Source organism: Rhinoraja longicauda, chromosome 1, assembly GCF_053455715.1.
Source record: "Rhinoraja longicauda isolate Sanriku21f chromosome 1, sRhiLon1.1, whole genome shotgun sequence".
Classification (NCBI taxonomy): domain Eukaryota; kingdom Metazoa; phylum Chordata; class Chondrichthyes; order Rajiformes; family Arhynchobatidae; genus Rhinoraja; species Rhinoraja longicauda.
The window spans coordinates 30,574,358-30,589,645 of NC_135953.1; the positions used below are offsets into that span (position 1 = coordinate 30,574,358).

Sequence of the window (15,288 nt, forward strand, 5' to 3'; positions counted from 1 at the left end):
TTTCCATGCTGCATGATTCTATGACTAATGGATTGCAGTTCTCTCGGGGAAAATGGGTTAAAGTGAGTCAAGTGGTGGTGAGGAAGCAGGACATAACTATTCCCTTGATCCCTCTGTAATTTCCCCTTGCTTACCTTGCTCCAGTTACCTATTTTCCATGCAGCACATGGACGTACAAAACATCTCCTAGCAGGGACTGGTTTCTTAATCTTGTCACAGTCAGATTCTTCATCAGTACTGCACTCCACCTGTCTCCATACAGCACCAACTCCACATGTGGTAGAGCACTGCACAAAAAGTAATGGGGTCATGAAGCACACAAAGCCATGGCAACTGGAAACAGACATAGCAGTTTGCTAAATGTACAATCGTCATAAGCATACAAATAAAAATTGGACTCACAGAATGAATTTGCAGGTGCTGCCTCTGTGTATCGGGCACATTTGAATGGCGTGTTTCACAATACTATGCAATCCCAGTACAAAATGTTAGAGACTGGGGATGCACAAATCTGTAATACACGCTATAGCTTTGAATTTGGGTACAGAAAGATCGTTCCATAATGTTATGCTATCCAAATCTTTCAACTCGGATTTTGTTTTGAGACTGCAAAGAATCGGTATTTTTTTGTTGCTTAATGCTTTCATTCACATTTTGGTATCCCCATTCATTTTAATATAAATGACTGTTCAATATTTACATGTATTGACTCCAGGTATACACTTAAATTTGTGTTTATGTGCAGGCAGTTGAAAATTACATGTAAATATGCCACTTCTATGTTAATCCCTCCAGAAACCATAATAGTGATTATGAACACCTGACCATCATTTGTTACGGCCCCCAGCTGGTGCTTTTATTATTGTCACATGTGTGAAGTGCAAATGCATTGTGAAATTATTTTCTTACAACCAGTCGAGTAGATCAAGGACATCTCCCGATTGGCAAATTGTATAGGAAAAGTCTACTGATCCCATGGGCAAGAGGCACCAAACGTTGGTGCCATTTTCAAAGTTCTGTCCACTCTGCGATAGACCTTTATTTATCCCAGGAGGGAAATTGGTCTGCCAACGGTCATAAAACACAACAAGATACAAGAAATTAAAGTGATGAGTGGAAAGTCCAGGATTGGGGATGTGCAAAGATTGGGGAGAGGCTGTGGGTTGGTAGTCAGTCTACCCCATCACAGAAGGGGGAGGAGTTGTACAGTCTGATAACCACAAGGAAAAAGGATCGCCTGTGGCGTTCTGTGCTGCATCTTAGTGTAACCAGTCTGTTGCTGAAGGTGCTCCTCGTGTTAACCAGTGTGCCATCAGTGTGTCATGGAGGGGGGTGAGCTGTATTGTCCAAGATGCTCCGCAGTTTGAGGAGCATCGTCCCCTCCAAGAGGTATTTTGAGCAGTGTTGGTACCCCTCTAGGTAATTTGAGCAGTGTCCATTGCAGGGATGCCACTGGCTTCTGCAGGCCTCCAGCCATCACCTTCCCTTGGACGTGCGGGTCGGCCTGCGAACCAGCATCCCTCTCCTAGCCTGTCCACCTTTGTGCCCTGGGGAAGCCTCCTGCAGCTGATCTCCTTGGGTGCGATAGGCCTGACCCCGGTTCCATCTCCTCTCCTACCAGTGTTGCTCCTTGCCGGTCATATCCATCATTGTCGTCGGATCCATCCTCCCAGTCTCTGGTCTTTGGGGGATGAGCAGATTTTACAGATGGTTCTGCAGATACTAGTTTACACCGATGATGGACACAAAAAGCAGTCATGCAGCATCTCTAGAGAAAAGGAATAGGTGGCATTTCGGGTCAAGACCCTTTGCACACAAAAATGCTGGAGTAACTCAGCGGCTCCGGCAGTATCTCCGGAAAAAAAGAATAGGTGACATTTTGGGTCAAGACCATTCCAACACAAAATGCTGGAATAACTCAGCGGGTCTGGCAGTATCTCTGAAGCAAAAGAATAGGTGGTGTTTCGGGTTTAGATCTGAAACGTCAATGATTCCTTTTCTCCATAGATCTTACCTGACCCTTTGAGTTAGTCCAGTATTTTGTGTCTTTCTTCACTGTTTCCAATGATGGCGTCAGTAGGTGAGTTCCCAGAGTGGCCCAGAAATGCCTCCAGTCATATTCCCTCAATATAAAGGAAGCAAGGGGCATTCTTACTCTCTGCAGACAGATATTTTGGTGCTTTTGTCTTGACAGCTGCACAGTCTTCTGATCCAGGCATGAATGTAATGTTACAACTTATATTGTAATTTATATTGCTAACGTATAAGGCTTCACTGCACCTTAAAATATTTATAATTCTTTAGATTGAAATACTGTCTTGGTACAAATTAGTCTGGCAACATCTATTCCAATTTCTGACTGTAGAGGGCATGCTCAAATTTCCACTGCAGGCTAGTGGTACAAGGGCTTAAGGTAGTGCTGATTCTGTAGAATTTTATATAGTGATCTGAAGAGGTTGTAGAGGCGCTGAAGGCGTGCAGGGTGGGAGAGAAGTTGTTTCTGATCTGGAATTTTTCTAAGTTTTGGTCTTCCAGCTACCAAGTGACCTAAGCATAGGATTAACCCAGCATTGTGATCCAATTCAGGGTCTGAACATGTTTTTTTGAACAGGCCCTTCCCTTTAAAACTCAGCTTTAGTTTAGCTCCCTATAATTTATTTGACTATGAATTGTAGGCAGGTCAAATATTAATTCTGACGGTTTTAGCATCTTGTGAATCAATGCAGTTTGGACAAAGTGTGAGGTGAGTGATGGCCACATAAGCTCTTCTAAAACTCTGGTGCCTAAGTTGTTTAAGAAGAAAAGCTTGCCTCTTTTAGAAGAACTTAACGGAGGGAGGTCTGGCCAGGAAAATATTGTAAAAATATTAAGCCTGGAGATTGCAACAGCATAGATGAGGAAGCAGGAAGACAGTAGTATTACAGAGGTACAAGTAGCTGGCATCTGGACTGATTAAAATGCTGGTTGGAAAGGGTCGAATTTAGCTTGATACAGCCCGAGGTGAATGGGATCTGTTCATGATCAGGACAAAAATGTCCTGAGTTTTCATTTTCTCATTGTTTTGTTCATTGCTCAGTCTATCACTGCCTTCCATTCAATCCCATTTTATGATGTGTACCATCAGGAAGGCTGGAAGTATCTTCAAGGATTGCTGTCACCCTGACCAGTCCCATTTCTCTCTTTTACCTTCTAGGAGAAGATGTAGGAGTTTAAAAGCACAGACATCCAGAGTTCAGAACAGCTTCTTCCCCACTGTTATCTGACTCCTTAATCAAGGGTCTCTTTCACACTTCATTCCTGGAAGTGCTGCCGTGCATTCTTACTCTTAACTCTACCTCATTTGGTTATTCCATTATTGTACTTTCATATTCTTTTTCACTACTCAGAGTTTGAGTAGTGAAAAAACTCAGGACATTTTTGTCCCAATTCCATGTAGCCACATGTAGCCGAACACTGTAAAACAAACAGCAAAGATCAGAAGGGACTATCAGGTGGTGCTGTTTCAATACCTCTTTATGCAAAACAGATTAATAAGCAAAGAGTATCCTTTTCCAAACATTATTGTCACTTCGATTAATATCTTGCACTAGTCTGCTGTTTTGCACCTGTTATATTTATTATTGCATTGTGCAGACACTATTTTGTGTTTATTCTGTGAGCTTTATGTGAACAAAGAATTTTATCTCGTCCAAGTATATATGACAATAAACTAATCATATCATATCATATATATACAGCCGGAAACAGGCCTTTTCGGCCCTCCAAGTCCGTGCCGCCCAGTGATCCCCGCACATTAACACTATCCTACACCCACTAGGGACAATTTTTACATTTACCCAGCCAATTAACCTACATACCTGTACGTCTTTGGAGTGTGGGAGGAAACCGAAGATCTCGGAGAAAACCCACGCAGGTCACGGGGAGAACGTACAAACTCCTTACAGTGCAGCACCCGTAGTCAGGATCGAACCTGAGTCTCCGGCGCTGCATTCGCTGTAAAGCAGCAACTCTACCGCTGCGCTACCGTGCTGCCCACTATATAGTTTTATTCCAATAGTAGTGTTAACTATGAAAGCATTGAAACATTGCTATATTGTTGTTAGAGCTCATCTGGTTTATAATTTAGGGAAAAACATTTGTCCGTTACCCAGATCTGAACGATAGGTGACCAAGGATCCTTTGCTGTCCTCTGAAATAATCCTGCAAGATCTTTGATTCAAAGGGTAATTAACATTAGATGGTAAATGCTGAACTCACCTCTTATGGCCATATTCCAAAACACAAAAATATAAAATGCATATGGCTTTCAAAAGTAATAAACTTTGATGCATGTATTAACTCTAGTTACTGTTTCTTACTTTATATGAAGACTCATTCATAAAATGCTGGAGTAACTCAGCAGGTCAGGCAGCATCTCTGGAGAGAAGGAATGGGTGACGTTTCGGGTCGAGACCCGAAACGTCACCCATTCCTTCTCTCCAGAGATGCTGCCTGACCTGCTGAGTTACTCCAGCATTTTGTGAATAAATACCTTCGATTTGTACCAGCATCTGCTGTTATTTTCTTACACTTATATGAAGACTCACCTCACTCCAGTTTCCAATCTTCCAGAAAACAATGTCTTTGCTGGTTATGTTCTCAAATTCAACATGGTCTGTTGTAATGTTGATGAATTTGGTTGGTGTATTTGTGGACAGAGTATTCATCAAAGATACTGGAGTGGTAGTCGGTGCTACAGAGAACAGTAATTTACTTCCCTGCGGGTTTGACAGTTTCACCCAAGATGGAGATGGGATAACAACTGCATTAGAAGTTGTAAATTCAGAATTGTCCTGGTGCCTCTTTTCATCATGAAAGCCCACATCCAGAGCTGTCTTATCATTGGTATTGGAAAACCATTCTGGATTTAGCATCTTCAGTAATTTACGTTTAAGCCGGTCAATAGTTGCTTTGATTTTTGGGTCTACTTTAAACTTTGGAAAACCTGACTTTTTATGATCAAAAATAGGCGATGTTGTTACACTTGGCTTAACTACTGGAGTACTATTAGGTTTTACTGTAGACACAAGGGTTTTCCTTGCACTGGTAAATAATGTGGATCTTTCGCCATTGACAGGGGCTGTTGTTTTTGCAACTGCACCATCAGATTCATGTATTATATGAGTAACCTCAGGTTTGTCTGTAAATGAGACATAGTTATCAAACTTCTCTGTAGTTATTTCATCATCGTCAGACATCCCAATATTTTTATCAGTAGTATTTTGTGTACCATTCACAGTTTGAATTGTAGGTGTGTTGGTTCCAGGAAATCTCTTTCCGTTAGTAGTATTACCCTCCCTGGAGAGATTTTGATGGCTTGGAACTAATTTATCATCATAATGTTCATTATACAACACAGTGTTGTTTTCCCCATTGTTGTCCAAATATATCTGTTTTTTCATTGTGGTCGATATAGAAATTGCAGTGTTTACATCATTGGGTGGCTGCACAGTGGTGTTGATGAGAAGTGGCTGATCAGTAGTGATAAGCATTTGTTTATAATTAGGTTGAACTTTTGCACCCGAGTGATTCGGTCCAAATTTAGGCCCCAGCTTGTTAGGGTTGACTTTGTTAAAAAGCTTGTCCCCTTTGGGCTTCTGTGGAGGAGGCAGTTGTTTCTTATTGGTGGGGCAGCTCTTTAACCCACACAATCCTTTAGTATGTGGTCTTTTGGAGATATTGCAGAGCTTCTTATTATTCAAGGTGCACGTCACTGTCCGTGTGCGGATTCCACCTCCACATGTAGCCGAACACTGTAAAACAAATAGCAAAGATCAGGAGGGACTATCAGGTGGTGCTGTTTCAATACCTCTTTATGCAAAACAGATTAATAGGCAAAGAGTATCCCTTTCCCAAACATTATTGTCACTTCGATTAAAATGAACAAGTAATGGACATGTTAGAAAATAATTTTCTCCAGTGTGTTCTGATTTCAAGCATTCTGCTGCTTCACTATTTCTTGAAGAGACACAAAATGCTGGAGTAACTCAGCGGGACAGACAGCACCTCTGGAGAAAAGGAATGGGTGATGTTTCAGGCCGAGACCCTTCTTCAGACTGATTTATTGACATTTATTTAGATATCAATAAGAAGAATTATTTCTATGAATTGCTGAACTACATTATTCCAAAAACATTTTATTCTGCATGAACAATTTGCTTAATATGACTTTTACATTGCTCACTATGATTTACTGCAATTTATGGAAGTCACGTCTCATTTTTTTATTCATCAAATCCAGTAAGAAATAACTGAATACTTCTGAAGACTCAAAGTGCTGGAACAACTCAGCAGGTCAGGCACTATCTCTGGAGAACATGGATAGCTGATGTTTCGGGTAGGCTGGTCTGAAGAAGAGTCCCGACCCAAAATGTCACCTACCCTTGTTCTCCAAGATTGCCATCTGACCCGTTGAGTTACTCCATCTCTTTGTTTCTTATTTTTTATAAACTAGCATCTGCAGTTCCTTGTTTCTACTGAATACTTCTGCACTGTAGCATTATCATACGAAATAGATGCATAAATAATAAACATATGAATAAACAATGATCTGTAAGGCTGCGAAGTATTAACTTGGTCAATTAAGGGCAGCTAGAGAAGAAATTGCAGGCATCCTGGCTGAAATATGTGATTTATCATTAGACACGTGTGAGGTGCCAGAAGACTGGGGGGTTGCCAATGACATGCTTCTATTTAAGAAGGCCTGCAAGGAAAAGCTTAGGAAGTATAGAACAGTATGTCTAACATCTGTGATAGGCAAGTTACCGGAGAGTATTCTGAATGATAAGATGCATATACATTTAGATAGACAGTGGCCAATTAGGGATAGTCAGCATGGTTTTAGAAGTGGGAGATCCTATCTTACGAATCTGATTCATTTTTTGAAGAAGTAACCAAAAAGGTTGATAAGGGCAAAGCCGTAGATGATGTCTACAGTATATGGACTTTAGCAAGGCATTTGACAAGGTTCTGCATATTAGGCTGCTCTGGAAGGTCAGTTTGCATGGGATCCAGGGAGAACCAGCCAACTGGATAGATAATTGACTTCATGGAAGGAAGGTGATCATGAATGTTGCTTTTTGGATTGGAGGCTTGTGATTGGTAGAGGATTAGTGCTGGGCCCATTGCTGTTTGTGGTTTATATTAACAATATGGAAGATAATATAGAAGGCATGCTAGTAAATTTACAGATGACATTAGAATGGCTGGTGTAGTAGATTGAATCATACAGCATGGAAACAGACCTTTCGGTTCAACTGGCCCATGTTTTCCAATATGCTGTATCTACACTAGTCCCACTTGCTCATGTTTGGCCCATATCCCTCTACAGCTTCCTACCCAGGTACCTGCTCAAATATCAATTAGATGTTGTTGTTATGGTACCTGCTTCAACTATCTTCTCTGGCAGCTCGTTCCTTATACCCACCACTCAAGTAGGGAAACCAACCAGAGGACATAGATTTCAAATGAGAGAGGAAAGATTTAACAGGAACCTGAGGGGTTAAATCTTTCCTCTCTCATTTGAAATCTATGCCCTCTGGTTCTTGGTTTCCCTACTTGAGTGATGTCACAAAACTGAGGCTAAATTGCTTACTGCTGTTACTCTATTCCGAGGAATACCTCCTTACTCTAGTTGGTAGGGTAGAGTTTCCAAAGGTCTTGATTTTTGCTGTTCCGATGCTATATGTATCCCAGTGATGATGTATCTGCATGGGGCAGTTATCTTTCCCTCCAGTCATAAAATATAATTAGAGATGAAATTTTTTAGAAACTGCTTCTTGGTTTCACCTGAAGTCAAATACTTCTTGATGATTGTTACTGCTGTAAGGATAATCTTTGAATCCATTTCTGGGCATCCTTATCAGGTATCTTAGACCTATCTTGAAAAAAATGGCCCAACCCGAATTGGCATCTGCCATTTCCTTCCTGCCTGACCGCCAGAGTTCCTCTAAGTTTGTTTATTAAGGTCAGAAGTTGTAAGTTGATCATTTTGCAATGTGTAGATATGTTGGTTGTTGATCAAACTTCCATGTCTGCCTGCACATGCTGCTGTAGACTATCAGTAGGCAAATACAGTTACTTCAAGTACAAAAATAAATATCTGATGCTCCTTCTTCCAAGAAGTAAAACTGCTCAAAGTGGGGAATTCTCAATGGGAATCCCATTCCTGTTATTAATGGGATCCAACATCAAAATAAATTACAATTATTATAGTTTAAAAAAGCAATGAACTTGAAAAATATCTAAAACAATTGAAATATACCTACTGTATAATTTTCAGTAGACCAGGAAAGCAACTGTGGTGAAAGATATACCAATGCAACATATTGAAATTAGCTGATAACCTGATTTGTATATTCATAATTCCTTAATTTCTGTAATATATTCTGTTACTTCACAGTCATTAAATCATACCATAGATTCACTGGGCCAATGCAGAGATCCCAATAGAAATATCTATTTAAGCCCAATTGTTCTGGTACTCTTTAACATCTTACTCAGATGTATGGACATACAAAAGACTACAGATGTTGGAATCTTGAGCAAAAACCTAAATGCTGGAGGAACGTGGGGCGTTTGAAGGCACTGGGCCTGTACTCACTGGAGTTTAGAAGAATGAGGGGGGGACCTCATTGAATAGTGAAAGGCTTGGATAGATTAGACGTGGAGAGGATGTTTCCACTAGTGGGAGAGTCTAGGACTACAGGTCATAGCCTCAGAATTAAAGGACGTTCCTTTAGGTAGGAAATGAGGAGGAATTTCTTTAGTCAGAGGGTGTTGAATCTGTGGAATTCTATGCCAGAGAAGGCTGTGGAGGCCAAGTCCGTGGAAGTTTTTAAGGCAGAGATAGATAGATTCTTGATTAGTATGGGTGCCAGGGTTTATGGGGAAAAGGTAGGAAAATGGGGTTAGGAGGGAGAAATAGATCAGCCATGAATGAATGGCGGAGTAGACTTGATGGGCCAATTGGCCTAATTCTGCAACTATCACTTATGACCTTATGAACTGAGCAGGTCAAGCCCATGACTCGAAATATTGACTATCCTTCTCCCTCCACAGATGCTGCCTGACCTGCTGAGATCCTCCAGTACTTTTTCCTTAGATATATCATCATCTTCCGGCTTGAAAAGCCTGATGCCAGAGCTTTTTGCTCCAAAATCTAATAAACTTTCTATCAATTTATTTTTCCAACTACTTCCTCCCAACATTAATCTCAGCATCAATTGGAAATATTATCTTATTTTCTCACTTTTTTCATACTAATGTAATTTGATCACCAATTCAGAAAGTAACATTGACAGAATATTTCATTTGAATTTCTTTTTCCTATCTTAAGTATACCATGGTTTAGATGCAAGTCACATTTACCCATTTGATGTTTTCAAGGGAGAGTTAGATATAGCTCTTACGGCTAATGGAATCAAGTGATATGGGGAGAAAGCAGGAACAGGGTACATCAGTCTGAAGAAGGGTCTCGACCCGAAATGTCACCCATTCCTTCCATCCTGAGATGCTGCCTGACCCGCTGAGTTACTCCAGCATTTTGTGTCTACCTTCGATTTAAACCAGCATCTGCAGTTTTTTTTCCTAAACAGGGTACTGATTTTGGATGATCAGCCATGATCATATTGAATGGCGGTGCTGGCTCGAAGGGCCGAATGGCCTACTCCTGCACCTATTTTCTGTTTCTATTTCTTCCTCAACATATCCTGCAGTACGAATCTCAGAAGATCTCTCAGTAAAATACCAAATAAACAAGAATTGCCATTACAAGAGTGTTTGAAGTTGCCATGTTAGCAGTGGTACTGTTTCTTTGATGGCGTATCTTGGTGGGACAGTTTCATTTGCCATTGCGGGGACCACAGCAGTTTCAAAGTACTGTTTTTGAGGGAACACTCTTTCGAAGACAGTAACACAATCTGCACTAATGGAGTGGCGTAGCTCTTCATTAAAATAAAATGTTGATAAAAAAATTATGAAAAAACCCTGAATACATTTAACGAGATGACTCATTCCACTCAATAGACAATAGGTACAGGAGTAGGCCATTCGGCCATTCGAGCCAGCACCACCATTCAATGTGATCATGGCTGATCATTCACAATCAGTACCCCGTTCCTGCCTTCTCCCCATACCCTCTGACTCCGCTATCTTTAAGAGCTCTATCTAGCTCTCTCTTGAAAGCATCCAGAGATTTGGCCTCCACTGCCTTCTGAGGCAGAGAATTCCACAGATTTACAACTCTCTGACTGAAAAAGTTTTTCCTCATCGTTCTAAATGGCCTACCCCTTATTCTCAAACTGTGGTCCCTGGTTCTGGACTCCCCCAATACTGGGAACATGTTTCCCGCCTCTAACGTGGCCAATCCCTTAATAATCTTATATGTTTCAATAAGATCCCCTCTCATCCTTCTAAATTCCAGTGTATTCTCAGCTGTTAATTGCCAAAATAATGCTAATTTCAGTCAGGGTGATTACGTAGGTCGAAAAGAAAGTTTGCATGAATGAAAAGGAAAGTAAAATTCAGCCAAATTTGTGATATGTAGAAACAAGTTATAGATACGACATAGGAAGGAATATGAATGATTACAAAGACATTTCATAATGTCGCGGCATGGGAGCGCAGCGGTAGAGTTGCTGCCTTACAACCTTTGCAGCGCCAGAGACCCGGGTTCGATCCCGACTATAGGTTCTGTCTGTACGGAGTTTGTACGTTCTCCCCGTGACTGCGTGGGTATTCTCCGATATCTTTGGTTTCCTCCCACACTCCAAAGATGTACAGGTATGTAAGTAAATTGGCTTGGCAAATGTAAAAACAGTCCCTAGTCTATGTAGGATAGTGTTAATGTGCAGGGATCGCTGGTCGGCGCGGTCCCGGTGGGCCGAAGGGCCTGTTTCCGCGCTTGATCTCTAAACTAAAAAAACTAAACATAGGGGTAACCGAGTGATAAAACAAAATCTGGACCCATTTAAAGAGAGTTTCATGGATGAACATGGTGATAATTACAATGAAAAACTAGCCATAATTACTTGCCACTTATTTTCAAACTGAGCATGAAAATACCAGTGTACAAGGAGAACTAAAGTTAAGCCATGTCCGAACTTAATGGATTTAATAATGAAAATAAAAGGAGAACATAATGCAGTTTGGATGATCAAACATGCTCCAGAACTTGACTTTGCCTACCCAAATTATTCAAAGAAATAGGGTAGCTGCAGTCAGCACGTTCCTAATGCACCCCATCATAATTTCCCGATGCACTCTTGGATCAAGATCAGTATGTTTGGATCACAAATTTGTAAAAGCCATTACATTATTGAAGCAGGATGGCTAGCGGAAACCATTTTAATCTGGCAATTGAACATGAGTAATGACTGGATTCTATTATGAGTGTGACAGTGAGTAAGTACTTGGCCAAGCATGCACACAGATCAGGTCTTAAAAAGGGAAGGATGTAACCTTTTCATTAAGAATAAATTTGAAAATAAACATAGACTAGGATTAAATGAGTAATAAAAGAGGACTCAACATCACAATGATGAATTCCAAAATGAAGCAAATTTACAAGCAAGGTGATCACACTAGAGTTGTAAGGAAGAAAGGATTTATTTCAATGCAAGGCAAAACTCAGCTAACAGGGAGAGCTAAAACCGTGAGAAGGCTATGAAATACCAGGAATATAACAGAAAAAAATTGTTTGACACAGCATTGATATCAACACAATGTTTCAAGAAGATCCCATGGGAAAGAATGATAAATGGGCATGTGGGCCCATTCAAAACAGATTCAGGCTTGATTTCAATGGTCAATAAGTGCAGAGCAAAACTAATTATGTAAGTAATTTGTACCCATTTTCACATGAACAGATATAATACCAGTGATGCAAGAAAGCATAAAGGAGGCCATTGGGGAGGCTGTTCATAGAAGTTTAAATCAATATAATAGTAAAAATAGTACATTTTGGAAGATAACAATTTTCCAGGACAATGGCTTCCATTCCAATGTATAGAAAGAATTGAGAGAGTGAGTGGCAGATATATTAATTTAAATTCCTATGCATTCATTTGAGGAGATTATGCAGAAAATGTTCTGAAATTTGCAAATGTCATTTCATGATTGAAGACTGGGAGGTGATGAAGCCAATCAGTGTGCAATGACAATACTGTTGTCCCTTTCAATCTTGCCTCAATCATTTGCCAATCATGCCTCACACAGCTGAATATGACATTAAACAAAGTGAAGGCCATTCTTGCAATGCTATTTAGAGGAATCATAACCTCGGCAACAATCATTAACTGCTCAGGATAAGGGTTGTAAATGTCCCATTTTTTTACATCTGAATCGATTACCTACCTAGAGAAGGGTAAATACAAAAATGGAAAATGGATGATAATGAAGGATGGTTTCCACGAGCCAGACTGCTTGATGATAAGATTAATCCTAGAAGGAAATGACTGGAAAATAAATTAATGTATGAGAATATGGTTCTCAAAGTTCAGGCTTTTAATGCCAGAAATTGAACAAACATCAGAGGAAGATATTAAAAGCAAATAGGGAAATTGAGTTAAAACAGGTATTCCTTATAAATTTCAGTTCAGTCTAGTTTATTGTCACGTGTTGTCACCGAGGTACAGTGAAAAGCTTTTCTTGCGTGCTAACCAGTCAGCAGAAAGACAATACATGATTACATATAAAATGCCAACTTTGGCACTGTAAAATCTTGAATTGGGAACTGTCAATGATCTCTGATCATTGTTTAGTTCACCTTATTCCGACCTACAGGCAGAAACTAAAATCTGCTAAGCCTGTGGTCAGAACAATGAAAAGGTGGACAAGCGAGGGCATTGAAAACTGACAATCCTGCTTTAACTGCACTGATTGGAATGTGTTCAGGGAAGCAACCACAAGCCTCGATGAATATACAGACACTGTGACATCATATGTCAGCTTTTGTGAGGACAGTTGCATTCCCACTAGGACCCAGATCAGGTTCAACAATGACAGGCCCTGGTTTACAGCAGAACTCAGACAAATCCGCCAGTCGAAAGATGAGGCTGACAGGAGTGGGTATGCAGACATCTACAGGCAGGCCAAGTACAAGCTGAGAAGAGGAATCAGAGCTGCCAAGGAAAGATACTCTGAGAAGCTGAAGAGCAAGTTCTCAGCTAATGACTTTTCTTCAGTGTGGTTTATTCACAAAATGCTGGAGTAACTCAGCAGGTCAGGCAGCATCTCGGGAGAGAAGGAATGGGTGACGTTTCGGGTCGAGACCCTTCTTCAGACTGATGTCGGGGGTGGGACAAAGGAAGGAGAAAGGGGGAGACAGGAAGATAGAGGGAGATCTGGGAAGGAGGAGGGGAAGGGAGGGACAGAGGAGCTATCTGAAGTTGGAGAAGTCGACGTTCATACCACCGGGCCGCAAACTGCCCAGGCGAAATATGAGGTGCTGCTCCTCCAATTTCCGGCGGGCCTCACTATGGCACTGGACGAGGCCCATGACAGAGAGGTCAGACTGGGAATGGGAGGGGGAGTTGAAGTGCTGGGCCACCGGGAGATCAGTGGCGTTAATGCGGACCGAGCGCAGGTGTTCAGCGAAGCGATCGCCGAGCCTGCGCTTGGTTTCGCCGATATAGATGAGTTGACATCTAGAGCAGCGGATGCAATAGATGAGGTTGGAGGAGGTGCAGGTGAACCTCTGTCTCACCTGGAAAGAATGTTTGGGTCCTTTGATGGAGTTGAGGGGGGAGGTAAAGGGACAGGTGTTGCATCTCGTGCGGTTGCAAGGGAAAGTGCCCGGGGTTAGGGTGGTTTGGGTAGGAAGGGACGAGTGGACCAGGGAGTTGCGGAGGGAACGGTCTCTGCGGAATGCAGAGAGGGGAGGGGATGGGAAGATATGGCCAGTGGTGGGGTCCTGTTGTAGGTGACGGAAATGTTGGTGGATGATATGTTGGATCTGCTGGCTGGTGGGGTGGAAGGTGAGAACGAGGGGGATCCTGTCCTTGTTGCGAGTGGGGGGATGGGGAGCAAGAGCGGAGCTGCGGGATGTAGAAGAGACCCTAGTGAGAGCCTCATCTATAATGGAGGAGGGGAAGCCCCGTTTTCTGAAAAACGAGGACATCTCGGAAGCCCTAGTCTGAAACACCTCATCCCGGGCACAGATGCGGCATAGACGGAGGAATTGGGAGTAGGGGATAGACTTTTTGCAGGGGACCGGGTGGGAAGAAGTGTAGTCCAGATAGCTGTGCGAGTCGGTGGGCTTGTAATAAATGTCCGTCACTAATTTTTCTCCTGTGATGGAGATGGTGAGGTCCAGAAACGGGAGGGAGATGTCAGAGATAGTCCAGGTATATTTAAGGGCAGGATGGAAATTGGAGGTGAAGTGTATAAAGTCAGTGAGTTCTGCATGGGTGCAAGAGGTAGCACCAATGCAGTCGTCGATGTAGCGGAGGTAGAGTTCGGGGATGGGGCCAGTGTACGTCTGGAACAGGGATTGTTCGACGTACCCGACAAAGAGGCAGGCGTAGCTAGGGCCCATGCGAGTGCCCATAGCTACGCCTCTGGTTTGGAGGAAGTGGGAGGAGTCAAAGGAGAAGTTGTTGAGGGTAAGAACCAGCTCTGCTAGGCGGAGGAGAGTGTTGGTCGATGGGGATTGGCTGGTTCTACGGTCGAGGAAGAAACGGAGGGCTTCGAGACCATCCTTGTGGGGGATGGAAGTGTAGAGTGACTGGACATCCATGGTGAAAATGAGGGAGTGGGGGCCTGGGAACCGGAAGTTATCCAGGAGATGGAGAGCGTGTGAGGTGTCTTGGACGTAGGTGGGGAGGGATTTGACCAGGGGGGATAGGATGGAGTCGAGGTAGGTAGAGATAAGTTCGGTGGGGCATGAGCAGGCAGAGACAATGGGTCTGCCGGGACAATTGTGTTTGTGGATTTTGGGTAGGAGGTAGAATCGGGCCGTGCGGGGCTGGGGAACTATGAGATTGGAGGCACTGAGGGGTAGTTCGCCGGAGTTGGTGAGGTCGGTGATGGTGCTGCTGATGAAGGTCTGGTGTTCATCGGTGGGGTCATGGTCCAGGGATAGGTAGGAAGAGGTGTCTGATAGTTGTCGTCTGGCCTCGGTGCGGTAGAGGTCAGCACGCCAGTGTGGAAAGGCTTGCAAGAAATCATCAGCTAAAAGAGGAAAAACCCCCGCTCCTTGGACAATCGTCAGCTGACCAACGACCTGAACAAGTTCTACTGCAGGTTCGA

At 42.5% G+C, this 15,288-nt stretch overlaps 1 protein-coding gene across 1 annotated transcript in view; it reads right to left on the bottom strand.

Moving 5' to 3' along the window:
* Positions 1–15,288, bottom strand: part of LOC144608742 (A disintegrin and metalloproteinase with thrombospondin motifs 12-like) — a 417,538-nt gene that overhangs the window by 58,157 nt on the left and 344,093 nt on the right. Inside the window, exons 19-20 of the mRNA XM_078426828.1 lie at positions 4,587–5,792; positions 135–287 (exon numbers count right to left, since the gene is read on the bottom strand). Of these exons, the coding sequence (XP_078282954.1) occupies positions 135–287; positions 4,587–5,792 (1,359 nt within the window). The remainder of the gene's footprint in view (positions 1–134; positions 288–4,586; positions 5,793–15,288) is intronic.